We start from the raw sequence: 21,066 nt of genomic DNA on the forward strand, positions 1-21,066 counted from the left end.
AAATATCCCACTCCAAATCAAATGTTTCAGTCTTGTTAACATTATGCAACATAGCTTTACTTAACTGGTTATTAGGAAATCAAAATGAATGATGAATGTTCTTAGTACTCTGAAGGATGCATTTCATATATTTAAGAATAACAGCCTTCTTATAAAATATGTCGCATCTTTTGTATACTCTTGTCAGGGGCTTTCAAATTCTTTTTCACCATTACTCACTTTAAGAAATACATTTTACATACACATGCAAATACACATACACACCCAAAACTGAACCAAGTTTCATAAACAAAAATGCCCTTACAATATGTAGTATACACTGGTATTTTGTTCTCTTCCATTCCATTAGAAAAATTGTGGGTGACAACCCTGAATTAATTTGTTTCACTAAAGGATCACAAACTACATTTTACAACAGTTCACATCCTACATCACCTCATTATTTAGTCACCTAATTGAAAACACTGAAATTCAGTCATGGATTATCATTTGATTCCTTCCAGAGAATGCCTTTTGTCCTGCTTTTATTCTGTAGAATGTCAATGGCAAAGCAAAACAAAACAAAAATCTGTTACTATGTAGCCTGATTTTTTAATTAAAAATTTTTTTTTAAATTAAGGTATCATTGATAGACAATCCTGTTTTGTGAGGTCTGCTCTGTTCCCCAGGTGTATGCAGTCTGGCACAGCCTTCTTTCCTGTTGCTCTTTCAGGATTGGTTGTATTAAATTTTCATATTATATGTGGTTTTGGGAGGAGTTCTCTGTCTCACCTCTCACACCGCCATCTTTAATCCCAACGGTGTAGTGTGATTTTTAAATTACTTAATTTTCAAAGCTATCACACAGAGCCCTCCTTAAACACTGGCCAAGTCCTTGTCATAATTGTTCTCTTCTGAAACAAGGTCCAGAGTAGGCACGTGTATAGGATCAAGCAGAGCTGGTGAATCTTCCAATGAACCTAAAATGTTGGGGGGGCCTGGGAAGAAATGATGTGGCATGACTGAGGTTCTAATGTTACAACCAAGAGAGAAAATTCCCAAAATGCAAGGTTAGGACCACTTTCATTCCACAGGGTATTTACATACTTCAGATTTGCCAAAGTACAATTTGCAAACAATACTCACCTTCATCTGTAACTTCAATTTCAATTATTTTATTTTTTGAGAGGTTCTATTTCGTTCTTTTCCAAACCTGCTTGATGATGTTTAATAGTTTCTTGTTCCTTACTCAGTTTCCTCTCTGTAAGAGGAATTAAGAGTCTGTGTAATACAAATATATCCTTGAGGTTCTTACTGCCTGTTTCTCTTCCGCAGGCTCTCACGGTGCTTTGCTTCCCTGTGTTGTGGTTTTTGACCATGAGCACACGTTCCAAGCACTGTTTGGGGTTTCTTTGGAGGTCTGGGTTCAAAATAGGTTCTTTCAGAATGAATTTGTGATCATTTCTACCAGTTGCCCACAGGCTCTACCCACTAGGTACCACTTTAAATTAAAATATTGGCTTGAGGGTTTTTATAGATCGCCCATATGGGGAGGAATTTTCATAGAAATCCAAGCGTGAGGTAACTTGTTATAGTTGTCAGGCAAGTGTATGTATGTATATTTACACTTACCCCTCCATCTAGAACCTGGACAGGAACTTTGTCCTCAGGGTCCCTGCTCAGCGTGTGTGTGTGTGTGTGTGTGCGTGCACTTTGCCCTCAGGGTCCCCACTCAGCGTGTGTGTGTGTGTGTGTGTGTGTGTGCATGTGCTGTGACTCCTAACTCTGGGATGATCCTAGACTTCATCTCCTGTCTTCTGGGACTCCTTAACCTCACGGTCCCAACTTTCATTCCATTTTTTAGATCTTGGGTATTCCTTACCTTCTTGTCAGCTCAGTTTAAATATTTTTAATCCAACATTTTGAACAATTCCTAATAGGAGGGCACATCTTGTACCTTAAGTCTATGCAGATTCATAAAATCAACAATTCCCTCTCAAGCACTTTGAAATCATGCAGAAAGATCACTGTGTGCAAGTCAGATTTTATTGCTTATTAATATGTCATTCCATACAATTTTAAGTAAACAGACTGAGAAAATATACTGGGAGTATTAAACAGATGATGGCAATATAGATGAGATTGTTCAAGTGTTTTACATAAGTAATAAGAGGCACCACTGCCATCACCCCCCAATATTTGTATATTTGATATAAAAAGAGTAAAAACAGTTCGTTGGCATTGAACTAACATTATTCTTTGTAATCTATGAATCACAATAGCCTGAACAATTTTGGAATCTTCAGAACAAAACAAAGTTATTTTCTTCCACTAACAGATGTAGCAATTTAACAAAACCAGGCAAACAAATCAACACAACAGAAACTACACACATAATCCCCAAAGTTGGCATATTCCAGTGGTTCTAAATTTTCATGTTTCTATCACATTGATTCAAGAAGTCAAACGTAGTTCAGCTTTTGAATGAGATTAAACTTCTTCACCATAATTATAACTTACTTCATAATTCAAACGATTACTGAAGCCAATGTTAACCCAGTAAAAACCATGGATAAACTTACATTGCTCTTATGCTAAGGAAACTGCTTTCAAAATTAATTATTCTTTAAATCCTTAGCCCATCACTGCCGAGGTCTGACTTAAGAAACCGGAATCTGCCTTCCACAAGCAGTAGTAGTTCTAAGTGTTTTTAAAGCTGGGCAGCATATACAGAATCACTGTCACTCGCACACACACATCAATAACTTTCTGGTAAAACAATACTAATAGCTTCCCTTATCAATGTTTAAAAAAAAAAATCAAGCATGTACTACCACTCAGCACTTGAAAGACCTTTATGTCTATTATTACAAAGATATTCAGGCTGAGAAACACATTTGGTACATGAAAAGAAACAAGATTTGAAATGTGGTTTTAATATTAAGCCATTTAGAAGAAGACCTCAGGTACCAAACAACTAAAAAGAGACAACAGCGGATAAATAGGAATTTATTAAAACCACCGTCACAACAATACAAAAATTAAACATTAAGGCATCTTTTACTCCCATCCTGGTATATGCAGAAGAGAGAAATGGGAACCAGCACTTCTATAAAATGCTTTCTAATGTATTTGGCAGATTTGGTCTTACATTCTCCTATTCCACACACCATTCAAAGCTCATGATCAAACATTGTGACCCAAACCAAGAGAAAACTATAAACAGATACTCATTTATTAAAAAGAAGTTCACCCTTGAAAAAAATAAACTAAAAAGAATATTATGTGTAAAATCCAAATACCAATATTTAAATTTCTCTGAAACAATTTATACTTCAGCAATTAAGAGAAAGAAAAGGTGGAACTTTTATTAAGATGAGAAGCCTATTAATATAGATCATGCCATGGAATAATTGTTCACTCAGTGTTCTGCTCCACTGGGGTAAGTGTTTGAAATGGGCTTCATACTCCTTTAAGAAAATATCACATCCACTAGAATAAGATCATATAAATTAACACTGATTATTTATTATTCTCAATGTCCATTTACAAAGTTCAACTGCTTCATAAAGTATACTGAGCAGTAACATTTTCACCTTTTATTAAGGCAAGTTTGTAAAAATAATTTAATATGACCAGAACTCTTAATGAACTTTCAGCTTCAAACATTTTTTATGTAAGAAACATACAAAAAAATTCTGTTTTATAAAAAGCCACCTCAATAGAAGGAAGTAATGAAAGATTTTGAACCAGGTTACTTTTCGAAGGATGTTCTCGCCTTGTCTCAAACTCCAAGCACTATTCATCATCTTTTGAGCCAGTTTTGCTTAACTATAAAAAACAGAAAAGAAATATTAAAAACGTTCAAGCTGTCGTATTATTTCAGTCCATTATTTCCACTTAATGTCAAATGTTAAACATTTATAGTTAACATAACAACAGGCAAGAAGGTTCAAGTAACTTCCACCACCTGCAGGTTTCCCCTGCATAACTACTTTTTAGCTTCAGGCTCAGCTACTTTAAACAGGATTCTTTAAAAATTCAACCTTAACAGAAAAAGGGGGAAAAATTACTGGAAGTTTTCCAAGAAATAAATTAGAACAAGAGTATATAAAAGATGCCATTTATAAAATGAATGATATTCTTCTATTTTTGTTTTCTATTATAAACAATTCTTTAAAAACAGTTTTTTAAATTGTAAAAAGTACACAAGATTCATCATCATAACCAGTTTTGAAAATGTGATAAAAATCTTAAGTTGCAGTTTTTAACCTACAACAGGAGTTGGCAAACTGGGAGGGCTGGGGGAAGGATAAAAAAATCCCCAAAGAATATGGAGGCAACTCCGACCGGCATAAAGACCCAGCCACTAAGAAATCCCCATCAAACCCAAACCGCAGGAACCACAGAGAATGGCGGAAGCTGTTTCGAAAAGGAGACACTGCTAAGGGTAGCAATTCTCTCCAACATCTTGGCCGGAGGACCTCTTCCTATTTTTAAACATTGAGGATCCTTAGGTCCTTTTTTTTTTTCCCACGCAAGAGATTTTATTATCTGAAAGAGAAAATGGCTGCCCTCCCTGGGGGCAGCCTCCTTAGGAACTTTAAAAAAAAAATTGTAGGTTATATCTACTGCATTGGAAATTAAAACCGAGAAATTTAGTTCATGTAAAAATAACAACGAATCCTTTAAATGATAACATTTTAAAAACGAAAACCACATTTTCTCAAACAAAACTTAATGTGAAGAGTAGTGATATTTTATATTTCTGCAAATCTATTACCTAGCTCAATACAAGACAGCTGGGTTTTTACAAATCTGCTGCTACACTAAGGCAGGTATAATGGAAGACAGCTAACAAGAACACAGTGCAAATACTAAAAACAAACGGAGTTAATATAAAAATGCATGTATTTAGATCCTAAACCTACTTGCTACCTTATAAAATTCTGGAAAACCCAAGAATATAAAAGCACACATTCTCTTAGAAGAATATGACCAATGGCATCATCACACTTGCGGTAAACACCACAGTACACTTGTGAGAGAATAGTGAAAAAGGCAAACAGCACCTTAATATTATGATGCAAATACTATTTTCCTGGCAGACCCCCTGAGAGGGCCTGGAGGTCTTCCCGGGAGTCCAAAGACCACACTGGAAACCATTAGCTTAGGGTAATGGATTTGGAGTCCAAACATTCTCTAGGTGGTAACTTCCTTAAAAACATCTTATCCTATCTCCCAAGATTACTGGATTGTTTCAATTTTACTTCCTTTTATAGGTTGAAATTCTAATTTATATTAACAAGAACTCTCCTAAAAAGAAAAAAGCTTCTGCAACTCGGGGAGGAGCCCTGTCTCCCATAGATGAACCATGTTACTTTCCTTCTGTCAGCTGCAATCCGCTGCCTTGAAAAGACGCATCCTCATTCCGCTTTAGGGAATAGCTCATTCTGGAGCAAGGAGGGAACAGACTGGGCTCGTGAGATACCTGTGAGTACCCCAGGGGCAACATGCAGTGCCCACCTAGCCTCAGCGCAGGGGGCCTGAGTGAACGACAGCCAGCCAGAGAGGCCCCACCCACACGGACATCTTGCATACGGACAGTCCTTGCCCAGGAAGGTGAGAATACATAGTCTTCCTTTATCCTAACTGCAATTGCAGCTCATGGCTCCCTATTGCCAAGTAATATTATTGTACTAGATTCTAGAAGCACAAAGAATATTTTAAACAGTTTCTATAGAAAAGGTATCTCATGGCCCAAAAAGCTGATTTTAAAATAAACTTTAAGAATATACTGCTTGTAAATTACCCATATTTGTAAGTCCTCACTAAAATCCTAATCTTTAACTAGCCTTGAATCACATGAACTACTTCTCACTCAAGTAGTGGCACTAATTGTCATGTAAAACTCATTTCATCAAGTCTTACAAAGAGAATAGACTTACTGTATTAAGTAGCTGTTTAATATATTTGAAACTACAAATAATGCAAGAATATTGAGAGAAGTCAGCAAAAAAATTTTTAATGGAAAACAATTTTAAGCAATGAAAACAGGAAATCTTTGTTGGCAACTGTAGAAAACTACATCTAGGGTTTGCCTTAAAAAATAATTTCTACTAAGAAATCAAAGCAATTCTTTTCTGTGACTTGTTTTTTCAGTTTCAAATGATTGCTAATTTTTAGTCATATTTAAGTATGTCCATTTTTAAGACTTACATATGTTAACAGTTATGCTTTATAGAAGTAGTGATAACTTCTATAGATTTTCCATTATTAAAAAGATCTAAAACTGAGGATATAAGAAAGACAAGAATGTGAAGGATATTTCAAAAATACTTACATGCTGAATGTAAAAAATAGATATCCATTGAAATCCAAAGGTTGAAGGGGAGAAAATGGGAGATATAAATTTGATTAATTGATGGCAATAATTATAACAAGTTTCTGAAGACCAGAATATAAATATATACCTTTACCACATCAACCCAGTTCCATCCTCGAGGAAGTTCTCCTTTATGATCTAGAGGATAAAAACAGTGTTTCTAAGAGCAGTCTGTGTAAGATTTTATTACTATTCCACACAATATTAAAATTTTAAATCACAGTTATTAAGTCAGAAAATCATTATCGTGAGTTGAAAGTACTGTTCCCCTGGGGACACGTGGAGTATTTCAGGTGTACCCTGTTTTCACATTTACCCTATTTTCATTCAAGACAAAACCGTGTATCAAGGAAAAAATATTGGAGGTGAGCCGGTAATGCCAGGAAGAAAAGCTAATCAATTTATTAGTTTCATGCACTTGTACAATTCTACTGCTTTCTAAGGTAAAATTGAAAAAATATTTCAATAATACACAGTATCTCTCATTGAGATAATCAAATAGGAAAATTCCAAACATGTCACAAAGGACACAAGTAGGATACACTTGTGTATATACACTATTCTAATGTTTCTCAATCTCATGACTCATTTGTAGTTATTTTGCCACTCAGTTACCATCTTATCCAATGGTTCTCTCTCTTGTGGTAAAGAAGTAGTAAATATTTTCAGTATACATCTGTGAGGTAAGACAGTCTGTCATCCAAATGTTCCCAGAATAAAGAATAGAGAACTAATCTCCTGAATTGAAATAAACTTATTAAGCACCCATATCTCAGTAAAATGCAACCCATTTATCTGTGTTATTAAAAAAAGAAATCAACACAAACCTGTTTTGTCTGCCAGCTTACGTTTCTGGGCTTTTGAAAGTTGTTCTTTCTTGTCTTTTTTCTTACTTGATGGGGCTCTATTAGGAGTTTCAACGGAGATGATATTGCTTATGGGTGTCTAGGAAAAAAAAAAGATTCCTAGACTCATGCCTTAAAACCTACTGAATTACATTAAATATGGCTACGTCCTGAAATGAGTTGATAATTTTTAGACTTGTGAAGTAAAAGAATCCAATATTATTATGTTCATTTGCTACATCAGCACATTGGTTTCAGTCTTCTAAAATTTCACATCAAAGGACACAATATTAATTTGTTATAACCAGGTCTCTGAGAAAGAAGATCTGGTACCAGCATTATGTTGAAGCTTTGAAGTTCTAAGTTAATTTTACAATTCAGTTAATTTGCCATTATTTGGAAATTTAAATATGTCTTCAGAAAAATCCCATGTGCCCACCTAAAACATCCTGGTTCCCTGAAGAAATGGGCATCTTCATGAATGAAGGAAAGTATTTTGATTTGGGTTCATGCAGACTGAGTTTATGACAGGTGAAATTTTAAAGGGGCCAGGCTTTGCTCTAAATGTTGGACATACGTTACTTATTTGAGCATTACTACAATCTTATGAGATAGACACTATTAGAATCCCCATTTTACAGACGAAGAAACTGAGCACAGCAAGATTAAGAAACTTGCTCAAAGTCACAAAGGAAGCAGCCCAGTGAGGATTTTCAGGGCCAGGCAGTCTGGCCCATAGTCCAGGAGCTTAGCTACCACCCTCCGCTGTTTCTCCTGCTGCCTCCCAGTGTTTTGCTGTGTCCTCTCAGGAACGTGGGAGCCAGCACTGCTCACGCACATGACATAGCCTTTGCGTCAAACAGCATACAGCTTGGTTCACAAGACAAAACTCACCTGATACTGACTACTGACAGCCTTAGCACATGACTTGGTGCAAGTCTAATACATTGATGCTCAAGGTCATGAAAGATAATTATTTCCTAAAATGATTCTAGAAATCAAATAATTTTTCCCCAGTTTAATAGTTCTCCTTAAACTCTACCACCCTCAAACTAAACTGTGGCAAGACTATTTACAACTAAATAAGCCTGATGGAGAAAGTAATTTCATACGTATTTTAGCCCTACAGAAGAAATCTTCTCTCTGAGCTTTATGAAGACATTAAGTAAATTTGAAAAAATATTTGGTTCTACAATATCTGTTTTGGTGGGCACATGAAATATTCTAGTCCTATATGAAGGACGAAATCTAAATATGGTTTCATTTTTAAAGTTAAATAGACACTAAGAAATCTAAAGTCCATTGTTCTTATTTAACTCAGATGTTAACTCATTTTAAATCTAATACAAAGTCTTCCAATTTCTAAAATAATAGTACAAATTAATCACTAGCAGAGTAAAACCAAAACAACAAAAAGTATGGCAAAAACTGACCACATGCTCACCACAGAATTAACGGGATGGTGATTCTCCATGAACTGCTCTTTATTGTCCTTGGCATATTCAAACAAAGTGTAAGTCATGGCGGTCCCGAGGTTAGCTTCCACTGCCTCCTGTAACTTGGCTACTATACTCTGCTTTACAGCTGATGATCTACAATGCACAAGAAATATATTGCTAAGAGAAAGGAAAAGAGAGTGTAAAAAAATTTTTTAAAACAATGAAAATGAAACACTACTCACATGGTGTTGTTAAAAAAAGCATTCATAGATATAACTGGAGGTGTCTGGGGATATGTTTCTGTCCAGGAAATCTCTATTAAGAAGGCTTTGGGATCACCATTTTCACCTATCTGAAGAAAAGGGAAATCTTAGGCTTGTAAAGTGACGCAAAGGCAGAATATTAAACTACAATTTAAAAATGATGAATTGTTTTTCCAGTGGTCATGATCAGATCAGAAATGCCATATTTTGAAAAGTTCAGGGATACAGCTAAGACTCAGCAGGTGAGGGCAGTGTAAATAGTCAGACTTTTTAACTCATTCCTAGTCTGTTTTAACAGGTTTAGATGATGTCCACGGCCAATTTCCCTGACCTGCCTCCAGCTTTCTCTAGTACCGAGATTGTCTTACATTTTTTTGTTTCATCAAAGCTTTCTGAGAACAAAGATAGAACATCAATTGTGGGGAACAGGAAGAGAATGGACAAGAATAATAACCCACAAACTTGAAACACCTCATCTTTGTCTTATGTTTTCCAGTTGCTAAATCATAAGTGGTATTAAGAACAAGTAAACTGATATGAATTAACACAATCCCAAGAGACTAGAAAATGAAGTGAGAATTTAGAGTAAAAAGAGGCAAAGAGAGAAGGAAAAGGAATGCCTTAGGCAGGACAGCAACTCCTGGATAATTTTTTTCTAGTTACTTACTTTTAATTGAAGTAGAGTTGACATACGTTATATTAGTTTCAGGTGTACAACATAATTTGATATTTGTATTACATATTGTGAAATAACCACCACAATAATTCTTGTTAACATTTGTCACCATAGTTACAAAATATTTTTTCTTGTGGTAAGAATTTTTAAGATCTACTCTCTTAGCAACCTTCCAGTATGCAGTACAGTGTTATTAACTATAGTTGCCATGCTCAGGACTTATTTTATAATCGGAATTCTGTACACCTTTTGTCCCCTTTCGCCTGAATAATTTAAAGATGTCTTTTCAATTTCTTTTGCTCTCCTCCCCAACTTTTATTTTGAAAAATTTTAACCTTACAGAGAAACTGAACACTAATTGGATGCATTTTATCCACCACATACCTTTTACTCCATTTATTTTCTCTTTCCTCCTTTCTGCTACAGAATCAACCCTCCTGCCCCAATGTGTATGACTTTTCTTTGGTTTTTGTTGAACCATTTGATAGTAAATTGCAGACATCATAAAACATCCTCAAATATTTATAGGTAAAGTACTCTAAGAATAAGGACATTGTCCTTTATGACCACAATACTGTTACCACACCCAAGAAATTCGATATTGATACAAAAATATTATCTAATTCATAATCCATATTTAAAGTTCTCCAATCTTACTGAAGTGCCCTTTAATAAACCACCTCCTCAACCCACAAATCTGTAATTGATTGAGGACCATGGATTACATTTGGTTGTTAAATCTCTTTATGCTGCTTTAATTTGAACAATATCCAGCCCTCTTCCCCATGTTTTAAGTGCTTTTTCTGAAAAAGAATCTAGTCCAGTTTTCCTGTACAATATCCTGTGATCAGGACTTCTGACTGCTTTCTCTGTTCAGATTCGGACTAAATGGTTTTGGTAAGGATACTACATAGGTTTGTGGGATATTCCCAAAGCCTCATATAAGGAGGCACATAAGATCTTCTGGAATCATCACTGATGATATTAAGCTTGATCCCTTGGTTAAGGTGATACTCTCCAGATCTCTTCAGTATAAAGGTATCTTCCTTATTAAGTAATTAAGAAGTAATCTGTGGGGCGATACTACAAAGCCTAGTGAATATCTTTTTTCTATACAACTTTTCACCCAAAGAGTTTAGCATCCATTAGTGATCCTTGCCTGAAACAATCCTCATACTGGTGGTGGCAACATGGTGATTTTTCTAATAAAACTATGGGATAATTCATGAATCAGCATTTCATCCTTACACAGGGCTATGCTAATCTCTTCTGTAATATTTTTAGTGTAAATTTGCTTTTTTTAAAATACTTATTTTCAAATTTTCAAACAATAGCAACAGGATCTTTAAAATTCTCACCCCAAATTTTTAAGTGATTCACCTTTATTTTCTGAGCAGTAATTTTGTATTCCTATCCTCTCACCCTTGATATATACCCTGTACCAATATAAGATGAGGCTTAGAAACTTATGTCAAACTTAAGGATCTGTTGACATACCTATATGAGTTGACTACCTGCATAATGGACATCATCAGTTTATGCTCATGTTTTATTTATTTATCTATCTATCTATTTATATTAAGGTATCACTGATACACAATCGTAAGAAGGTTTCACATGAGCAACATTGTGGTTACAACATTCACCCATATTATCAAGCCCCCCTACAAACCCCATTGCTTTATGCATGAAGTCCTTACTTAAGGTGCGTGTAGAACCTGCCACGTTCTTCACACTCACTGCACTAGGTACTGGAGACACTGTTTTAAGGGGAGACAGACAGGTAACTCACTCAACTGCAGTATGATTAAAAGTTCAGGAATGACAAAATATGAAGAGATGGAGAATGGTCAATTCTGCTTTGAAGTCGGGGGAAGATAGGAGACATGGCCCAAATATGCCATAGAGGAGGCCTGAGTTAGACATTAAAGATGTTGGATGAGAGATGAGGGACGAACAAATGGTGTGTCCACAGAGCATTAAAGGAACGCGGAGAACCAGTTAGCAGGCTGCTAAGTCTAGTGCATGGCAGTGGCTGGGAAAGTCTGGAGAGGTAATTTGAATCAAGCAGAAAGGCCTTGAGTGTCAAGCTAAGGAATTTAGTCCTCATTCTATAAGAGAAACCCATGGAGAAACCTCTTCAAACAGAGGAATGGGATAACAAATCAGGTGCGTTACGGAGCTCACCCGTAGTCTGCGGAACTAATGGTGAGGTGTTGGGGAAGGCTGATTAAAGAGATGAAAATGGGGAGTCCCCTTTCATTCATGGGTTATGTAACAGTGTCTGTCCTACAGCGCACACACATGTCCTGCAGCGTTCCATGTACTGTGCTTAGTAAATACCTGCTATTGTTAACACATTTAGGAAAGAACAGGGGAATTCGCACTCTGCCAGCTGCTAAGTGGTTGGCAAAGCTGGATTCAAATAGAAGGTCCTAGGATTTAACTCCACTATTAACTATGGCCACTAAAAGTGTCTGTTGTTACAGACATGGAGTGGTGTAAGGCCTGCTGAGCTTATTAAGGGAATGTGAAGAGCTGAGTAGAGCAGAGGGTCTCTAAAGGAATTAACTACAAAGAACTTACTTTCTGTGACAGTCTACAATAATCACAGATAAGGATGATTCACATACAATTTATTTTATGTGGTGACAAGGCTCATAACCATAAAGCTTTTACAAAAGAACTTTCCCCTACCACTTAACTACCATTGGATAATTATTTATTTCTGAAGTAAAACACTGGCATTGTTTTATGTTGAAAACGGAGTTATGATCAATTTCCATTTTAAAGAAAAACTGACATTTCACATATATAAAAGATAGTCACACATACTGATATCAAATTAAGAAAATATCAACTTCTCTTAATTATATTATAGGTAGTAAAAAGAATATTAGACTTGGAATACAAACCTGGATTTGAATCCTAATCTTTATCAATATCACTGTGGGAGCTTAAGATTCTAGACTGAGAGAAGTTATATTTAAGATGAGAAGGTGTCTCATATAATTTCCAAGGTTTCTTCCATTTTCAATGTTTTATAATTCTGTTAAAATTAAACACCTTAGTTTTTAAAAGTTTCTGAGTTAAGTTTTCAAAAGTTAAAAATAATTGATGTCATGGTGACTGGTTTTCATTTAAATGATTCAGAAAATCCAAAGACGTAATACATTTAAACCACTACCTTTAAAAAACAAAAGCAGCATTTTTAGCAACCTTTAGTCTTTTCTAGCAAAGTAGTAGATGCTCTTATTCATGCCATGTCTTACCCTGTATTGAAATGAAACTGGACTTAATTCCCGGAAACTTTCATCTCCTTCATAAATTGAACGTAATGCTTCTAGTTCCATCTGAAAGAAATGAATCAAATTAGTTTTGTTTAATGGTATAAATGGATTAGAAATAGAGGGTCTTCATTTTCTGATTCAAGCCATGCAACTATGTAAAACACATCGTAGTACTAATGCCAATACTTAGTGTAAAACTGTGTGCCAGGCATTTTACAGTGTGTTATCTGACTTAATTCTCATATCAATCCTGTGAAGATCTTGTTTTCTCCTTCCTATCAGGGAGGAAAATAAGATGCAGTTTAAAGCAACGCCAGAGCATGTGTCCTTCATCACTGTGTAAAAGAGCATTAAACTTATAGATAAGAAATATGTAGCATGATAATTCTCCATTATTTACATGTATTACTTATATTTGTAATCCTTCCACAGATTGGTAACAGACCTTGACAAGACACTTAAGGACAATCAAAAGAACTTTAAAAAGGTAGACAATATATGATAGAAAAAGGTTGACAAGGCTATACCCATGTTGGGGAAAAGGACTACAAGAGAACATGTAACTAGGAATCCTGTTTGGAAATATTTCTTAGAACACTGTGTACTTACAAATGAGAAGACTCAACCACTGCTCAATTACTAACAATTACAGAAGAGATGCAAAGACTGCACTTGGGTACATATTTTAGTTTTCAAAAAGATGCATGAAATGAATTCTACAAACTAAAGATGGGTGAGTTTGATCTACATGGACAACATTTTAGGACAGATTATTAAAGAAAAAGTTTGTGAGGACCTGAAAAGTGAGGAGTAATCCCTAAGACTTGGCAAGCATGTGAAAAACAAGGCCTATGTAAACAACCCTTCTCAGAGAGGGTTGCTGGACTGGTACCTTAGGGAAAGGCACAAACGGTCTACCCAGATTTCAGCAAGGCCCCACAGCTTTGTCTTGCTACTTTGACAGAAAAAAGAGAAGTGTTCAAACTGGATTCCAGAATAATTTGAGAAGATTAGATGGGAACAAACCTACTCAAAATAAAGTGCTGCTCCTGTCCTTAATTCTTTCCCATATTTTCATTAGTGACTTGGACAGGAACCAAAATTGATGCAAGCTTATCAAATTTATGGATGACAATTTGATGGGAAAGTGAATCGTGCTGGTGGCAGAATAAGACTGATTCAAAGTCCTTGAAAACTAATCTAACAAGATGAAACTGTGTAGGGTAAGTAGAAGACCTTGTCCTTTGATACCTAAACACAAGAAGAGGATAAAAGACTACCTTGTACAAAGCACCGAGGGGATTTTGGTTGACAGTAAATCTAACTGTAGAAAACTGTGAAGCCACAATTTAAAATCAGGACATAAATAACCTTATAATCTGTCCACAGACACATGATTCCAAAGAGTGAAGGAAGTAAAAAGAATGGACATATGGAGAAAAGCCGTAAGGAATCATTTAGTATGATGTTTGAAAGGCTGGACAGAAACATCTTCAAAAATCTGAAAACCAGCCATGTGGAAGAAAAATGGAATTTTATTGTTAACATGGAAGATCCCTGGGCCCCACCACAAGAATTCTGATCCAGTAAATCTGAAGTACAGTGAAAGCATCCGTTTTTCTAACCACCACCAAACAGTTCTAAGGCAGTGGTCCATGGGCCAAACTGAGAAGCACTGCACTGTCTGCTCCATGCTTCACAGTAAGTTCATGCCTTGGTCTAGAAACTCACCTGGCAAGAATGTTTTAGAAGGGATTCAGGTATCAACTAACTTTTGCACTTTGGGTTCTTTAAAGGAAACTTCCAATCCAGAGATTCTATTATGCCTATTGTGTAAAAGTGCTAACTTTCAAGCATTATATTCTGAATAAAAGTGAACTAAGGTAGGAGACTAGGATTCTAGTCCTGATTGTACCACTTGTTAACTGTGCAGCCCCGGGGCAATCACTTGTCTTTGCAGACTCTTATCATAAATACGTTAGGAAATTGGAAGGCGCCCCTAGAGATGACCAGCAGCATCCCCTCTAACTCTAATCATGTGACTCTTTGACAAAGTGGCATTTCACGATAAAACATCTGAGCCATAATTGCGCGATTTAGGCGGCACATGTATGCTTAAGATAGACTTCGTATCCACTGGACAGCTATCAGGTGGAGGAATGATTTCCACCAAACAATACGGCCAGAAACCGGAGACACTGTCATTATTTTCCTCCGCCAAAAATGTAACTACTTAAGTGAACTCGCTCCCTAGTAGCCAGTAAAATTTAAAACTTGAGATCAGATTCCAAATGGTATAGCACAGCACACAGACGCTAAACAATACACAAGATTTAAGGCGAGCCAGGTGCACAGTCTCGTGCCAAGGACACTCACCCTTGCTTTTAGGGAGACGTACGACCCGGGTTTGCAAAACTGAAAGCTGCGAGGGCCGGGGAGGCAGGGGCGGACCCCTACCCATTCAGGCGGCGCCTGGCCCCTCCTCGCAGGACCCGGGTGATGCTGGGGCGCCCCTGCCAGGCTGTCCGCTGTGACGGCGAGGGCACGTGCCGGGCGGCAGGTCCGGGCCTCGGGGTATCGGCCGCCCGCCCTCCGCGCTGCGCATCGCGCCACCGCGGGGAGAGGGGTGTCCGGCTGGGGACTCACCTCCTGGTCCTCGTTGGCACTCATCGCGCCGGTCGGGGGGCGCCACCCGGGCGGACGGCGTTCGTGACAACGAGAAAGCGACAGCTGTGGCCCCGAGGCCGGGGCGTCCCCCTTCAGCGCCCTCGGCTGCAGGAGGTGCACCCTTAGCCCCGGAGGCCGAGTCAGACGGGCCCCAGCCCTCCCGCAGCGTGAGGCCGCCGCCTGGGGTCTATGCGCGAGGCAGCGGCAGGTGGGGAGTCCGGGGGTCCGCGGAGCGCAGCCGGAGGGAGGGGGGGGGTCTGGCAAAGGCCCCGCCTCCTCCCCTTCTCGCGTCTCCTATTGGCTTCTCCCCTCTCCGCCCCCCCCCCCCCGCTCCTTCTCTAGGAAGTGGGGCCCTTCCCTCGCGTTTGGTTAGGCAGCGTCAGGTTCCGAGACAGCCACTGGTGCCGAGCGCTGTCACTCGCGCCCAGGAAGTGCGTCCTGTGCGTGCGCAGGCGGGCCCCGGGAAGTGTCGCCTGCCGGAGCCGGCTCTCGGGCGGTGGCGGTGGCGCCGGGCCCCGGCCTTCTGGGCAGCCGCGCGCTCCTACCCTCGACCTCCCCTCGCTGGCGGCGACCGGCCCCGGCTACAGCGGGCTCGGGGCGTGCGGCCAGGTGAGTCCGGGCCCGGAGACCCGCAGGCCAGGCGGGAGCGCCGAGGGGAGACGAGGGCTGGTTTTGGGGGGCCTGTGCTTTCCTTGGGCGTCAGAGCGTGCAGTCCTGGCATTTCTCTTCTGGCGGCTAAAGGAAAGACGCACCTATTTCTAGCGACTCCAGGTTTAAGGCGGGAGGGGAGGAGAGGGGAAGGGAGGGTAGCATTTGCCTTTAGGGCTACACTGTTAATTTCCCCGCTTGTCCTCCTTGGAGCTCCCGGGGCGGAATACTGCGACCCTGGGTACGGAATCCTCTCCCGAGTCAGGTTGCTTCGCATCCTCAACGTCTGATTTTCCTTTACCTTCCCGGCCCCAAACTGTGGTTCCTCTTAATGATAGTTTGGTAGCTGAACTCTGAATTTCATCGTTCCTAAGTTTTCTAGCCTACACCCTGAACCTCCGTTAATTAGAATATAGTGACATTATTTTACCTTCCACTTGCTTTTCAGTGTATAATCCTTTCCAAGAGTCTTACTGTTTTACACGCCAGCTTCCAGATTACTGCCCTTGCACTACGTGGTCCTCCATGCAGACTGTCTACCTGCTACTTCCGCACCTTCTTCCGTGTCGTAGTTCGGTGGTTACTTCATTGGCTTCTTCCAGGGGATTTATGGAAATTTCTTCTACGGGCTCTCGAGATCCTACAGCCCCTGCACCTGTCCTTCGGCGGTGTTCTTAACATTCCCACCCCTTTTCGACCTTATCAAGTGCCAAAGCTTTTTAAGGTAGCATGTGGCAAGAATTTCGGATCCAATTTTCATAAAGTAATTTTTTGAGGCAGAATAATTCAGAGCTGTGCCTTCAGTGATGGTAGCCATTACCTGTACGTGGCTGTTAAGCATTTGAAATCGGCTAGTCCAAATTGAGATGTGCTCCGAGTGTACAACCCACACCCAGTTTTGAACACTTAGTACTAAAAAGTAAACAATCTTATTAATAGCTTTTATATTAATGTTGAAATAATATTTTGGACATATTGGTTAAGTATTATTAAAATTAATTTCACCTGTTTTCCTTTTTAACTGCTAGAGGTTTTTAAATTATGTGGTTCACATTTCTCTTGGACAGGACTGTGATTTAGAGCTTTGTAAATCATTTCTAATTCCCCTTATTTCCACCCCATGTTCGAAGACCACAACTAATTCTCTTGAGCTTCTGGGGTTATTGAAATGGACTCCTAAGACCATCTAGACTCGTTGGTATAAAGCAGAGGCACCCATATTGAGTTTTGACCACCTTTTTTTAATTTTCATCCCCAAATTCCTGAGAACTGTAGTATTTCTTTCTCTGAACATGCAGTCTTTTGCCCTCATAACTTAATCCTGTCCTAAAAATGTCTGTAAATTATTCTAAAACTTCTGTCTCTTGTAGACATTTATCATTTCTGGTAAGTTGTCCAAATCATTAATTCAATACCAATTGTTCCTTCAGTACTTAAATGTGAGAAACGTAAAATTATTTTTTAAATTAACTTTTCAGTTAAAAACATTTGGTTATTGAGTGGTGGTATAAATGTGCCTTGCTTTTCACAAAAATTGTATTTGAGTCTTGTATAATATACTGGTGAAAATTACCTTTTAAAAAGAACCTCATGATACATGATTTTGGATATGATAAATTTTTAAATATAATGGTAATTTTGTTAGGAATAAACACGTTTTTACATAACTGCTTTTCTAAAGTTAGTGCATACTTGGATTTATTGTAGACTGATTCTAAGCTAGAGAAAACAATATGTCCTCCCAGAGATTTCCAGTCATTAGTAGTATTTCCCTTATAGATTTTCCTTTTAAATAGTACATTTTATATTAATTGTGGAGAAATAAGAAAACATAGCTATTTATAATTAGTGTATTATTTTAATTTCCCAGGAATCCAGAAATTAGATGTCAGCAATTACAGAGAAATTAGAGATAGTTGTACTTTATAGTATATGTAAGTCAGTCATTATTTTTCCTTATTGCTAGAAGAGGTCATGAGACCTATTTTAATTTGTTCGCTTTCCTGCTTTCTTGGTCTATTCATATCAAAATTCTGTGTGCATTTTGAGATATTACCAAAAGTACCGATTTGTATTAAAGTTGACTACAACCTTTGTAATAAGGAAGATTTTAAAAAATATAATACCGATAGTTATTACATTTTAATAAGGTCCATTCAGGAATTGAAGTTTTCCCTTTGTCTCTATCATACTTGCTCAACAGTGCAGACACTCAGTCTTTGTCTTTTTGTAATATTTTTTAATGGTGGAGAATCATATAGTACAGATATGGATTTTAACAAATTAATTATGAATATATTAACATTTGTATTTCAGGTTTTTTGTCACACCTTGACCATGAGCCCCACACAGTGGGACTTCCCTGTGGAATTATGTTGTCGGCCTATGGCTTTCGTAGCTCTTACAGGCCTGGATGTAGTTTATAATGCTGTCCATCGCGCTGTCTGGGATGCTTTCTGTGCCAATCGGAGGGCTGATCGGGTTCCGATTTCTTTCAAGGTGCTCCCAGGTGACCATGAGTATCCTAAATGTAGATCCAAGGTAATGCCATTATGACTGCATGGGCTCTCCTCGCCCTCTCTCCATCTGTGTGTACCTTTTTTGTTCTTATTGTCTGTGATGGAAAATGTCTGAGTTTATCAAGATGATGGTTGTAGTGATAGGCTTTTTAATGTATGTACATGCCACAGGCATGTTTAATAATAGGGTGTTTTTTCAATCCTGGAGGAAAAATTGCTTTATAATTATTAAGCTTCTCTTTTTTTCATTTGTTTAAAAACCTCCAAGTCTCCATAAAGACTTTTCCAAAAGGAGGGTCTCACATTCCCCATTTCTCATCACCAGTATAGTTACAGAATTCATGGTCTTTACAGTTCGGCTCAGCTTCACACACAGTTTTTGAGTATTTCCTGTGTGTTAGGTACCCCGAACTGTGCAGTAGGCTGGTGATAGGAATTTAAACATGCTGTCTGTCCTTAGGGAGCTCTGCAGAAAGTAAAACGGCTTCTTCAGGGTGGAATGAGGGAAGGTTTTAAGTTCAAAACTGACTTTTAGGGTGAACATCATAATGGAAACTGATCATAACAGTGTTTACTGTGTCAATTTCCTTTTTAAAGAAGGCTGTGTATTGATTTGTTACCATAATCATGTGAGGTTGATCTGAAAATCAGTTGACAAGACACATTGATCTAAATAAACTCCCCACTTTTTTTTTTTTCCTTCTCTTTTTTTGGCCCTAGAGCTGTGTTTCTGACAGACTGGTCTCTGCACCAAATATATCATCATCCCCTGGGGGTTCACTAAAAATGGAAATGCCGGGCCTCAGCCTCACTCGGCGGTGGGAGGGGTAAGCCCTATGCATTTGGTGGCCAGCTGATGCATTTGCTCATGAGTTTGAGAGCCACCCATGTTTAAACGTGCCCAGCTGTAGACACGGTGCGCTCTCTGAAGTTACGTGGGTGACAGCACCCCTGGCCTTTACACATTTTTTTTTTTGGTATGGTGTTCGTGTCTAGGAAGCCATGGCCCGGCACAACCCCTTGTCTCTTCAATTAATTCTCAAATTCAGGAGCTTTTCATATTCTTATTCCAGTTCTTTCCTGAGTCCCCAGGCTTTTTTGTGTCAGGTTTCCTTACTGTCTTCGTCTTTCCTCCCTTGAAGCGCACTCTGGACCAACATGGGGTACTGTGGTCTGAGTCGGTGCACGCTCTTTGGGCGTAACTGGGGATTTCAGCCGGTATCTTCGGGGCTAATATTCATCTGCCACATCCCTTCCCACGACTTGCCACTTAGGGCCGTCCCCCAAGCGCCGGCCATTGTGCTTCTGTGTTTAATTAAGAATTGTGCGTCCTTGTTTCCTTCATCTGCGAGGAAGGTGAAATGCCGTCCTGGCAGTACATCCTTGAACACATGAAACCATCTTGAGTTTTAGGTAGTATTTTATTTGAGCAGCTTTTACTGGAACAGAAATTGGGCTGGTGAGGAATGTAAGTAGCATTTACCTGGACAAGGGCCATTTCCTCACAGGGTATTTGAGAGCCTCGGCGTCATTGGAAATGCCTGGGTTTTGGTCATTCTTAAAATGGAATTGCAGTGGCCCTAGGGGTGAGATTCTACCTCCAGTGCTTGCGAGCTCTTACTTGATCTTTGTAAGCCTGGATTTCCTCATCTTAAAAGTGCACTGTGTATATATTGAACGAGATAAATGCACATAAAATGTCTGTTACTTCATAACAGTTGGTTTCTGCTGTTTGTTGCAAAGTAACTCCCTTCAACTTCTTCAATGTTTGCAGAGAACTTCATATGAATGGTACATTCCTAAAGGGATCTTAAAGACTGGCTGGATGAATAAACATCTGAATCTGGTGCCAGCCCTAGTGGTTGTGTTCTACGAACTGGACTGGGATGAGCCCCAGTGGAAAGAGAAGCAGTCAGAGTGCGCTACCAGAGTGGAAATAGTCAGGTATGGCTTCCGCTGGTACATTGCGTATGTTTGTTACTTACTGACATTTATTGCAGGCACCTGAGCATTTGGGGATTGCTGAACTCTCTTGAAACTTGTTCCTTACTGATAGCATTCGTACTGACTTACACAATGCTAAGGTGTGTGAAGAAGTTCAGAAGACAAATTGGTCTGTATTTCAAAATGCTTTTTCTTGGGTTCTCATAAAGCACTTTGCTTTGTCATCATTTCAGTTTTAAATAATTCTTTTGAATGACTACTCTGTAATATACCACTATACAGAAATAAGTAGTAACTTTTACATGAAAGTATATATTAAACTTTGCTTTTGAAGCAGATTTTTTAAAGTATTAGAAGTCTGATGTGAGATTACACTTGTAAAATATCATTGTGGCATGTTTTTCTTTGTAT

At 38.6% G+C, this 21,066-nt stretch overlaps 2 protein-coding genes and 1 non-coding gene across 6 annotated transcripts in view; 1 reads left to right on the forward strand and 2 right to left on the reverse strand.

Moving 5' to 3' along the window:
* Nucleotides 1–2,003: 2,003 nt before the first annotated feature.
* On the reverse strand, nucleotides 2,004–15,814 carry RWDD4 (RWD domain containing 4). Its single transcript, XM_036894131.2, has 7 exons — nucleotides 15,524–15,814; nucleotides 12,860–12,940; nucleotides 8,891–9,000; nucleotides 8,654–8,801; nucleotides 7,192–7,309; nucleotides 6,453–6,502; nucleotides 2,004–3,810 (listed from the first exon to the last, which is right to left on the reverse strand). Exons 1-7 carry the CDS (start codon nucleotides 15,545–15,547, stop codon nucleotides 3,778–3,780), a joined length of 564 nt encoding a protein of 187 aa, XP_036750026.2. The 5' UTR covers nucleotides 15,548–15,814; the 3' UTR covers nucleotides 2,004–3,777.
* Nucleotides 10,795–10,896, reverse strand: LOC118917005 (U6 spliceosomal RNA). The gene has a single exon (XR_005026631.1). It is a non-coding gene; the product is annotated as a U6 spliceosomal RNA (small nuclear RNA).
* A 139-nt stretch (nucleotides 15,815–15,953) lies between the features above and the next one.
* TRAPPC11 (trafficking protein particle complex subunit 11) overlaps nucleotides 15,954–21,066 on the forward strand; it is a 35,704-nt gene continuing 30,591 nt past the window's right edge. The window contains exons 1-3 of one of the 4 annotated variants that reach the window (XM_036894129.2): nucleotides 15,954–16,153; nucleotides 18,509–18,701; nucleotides 20,486–20,655. In XM_036894129.2, the coding sequence (XP_036750024.2) occupies nucleotides 18,618–18,701; nucleotides 20,486–20,655 (254 nt within the window). In that variant the 5' untranslated portion in view covers nucleotides 15,954–16,153; nucleotides 18,509–18,617. Of the gene's footprint in view, nucleotides 16,154–16,891; nucleotides 16,917–18,508; nucleotides 18,734–20,485; nucleotides 20,656–21,066 lie in introns of those variants that run through there. The other 3 variants (XM_036894128.2, XM_057505080.1, XM_057505081.1) reach the window with 3 other exon arrangements.

Source organism: Manis pentadactyla, chromosome 7 (genome assembly GCF_030020395.1).
Source record: "Manis pentadactyla isolate mManPen7 chromosome 7, mManPen7.hap1, whole genome shotgun sequence".
NCBI classification, from domain to species: domain Eukaryota; kingdom Metazoa; phylum Chordata; class Mammalia; order Pholidota; family Manidae; genus Manis; species Manis pentadactyla.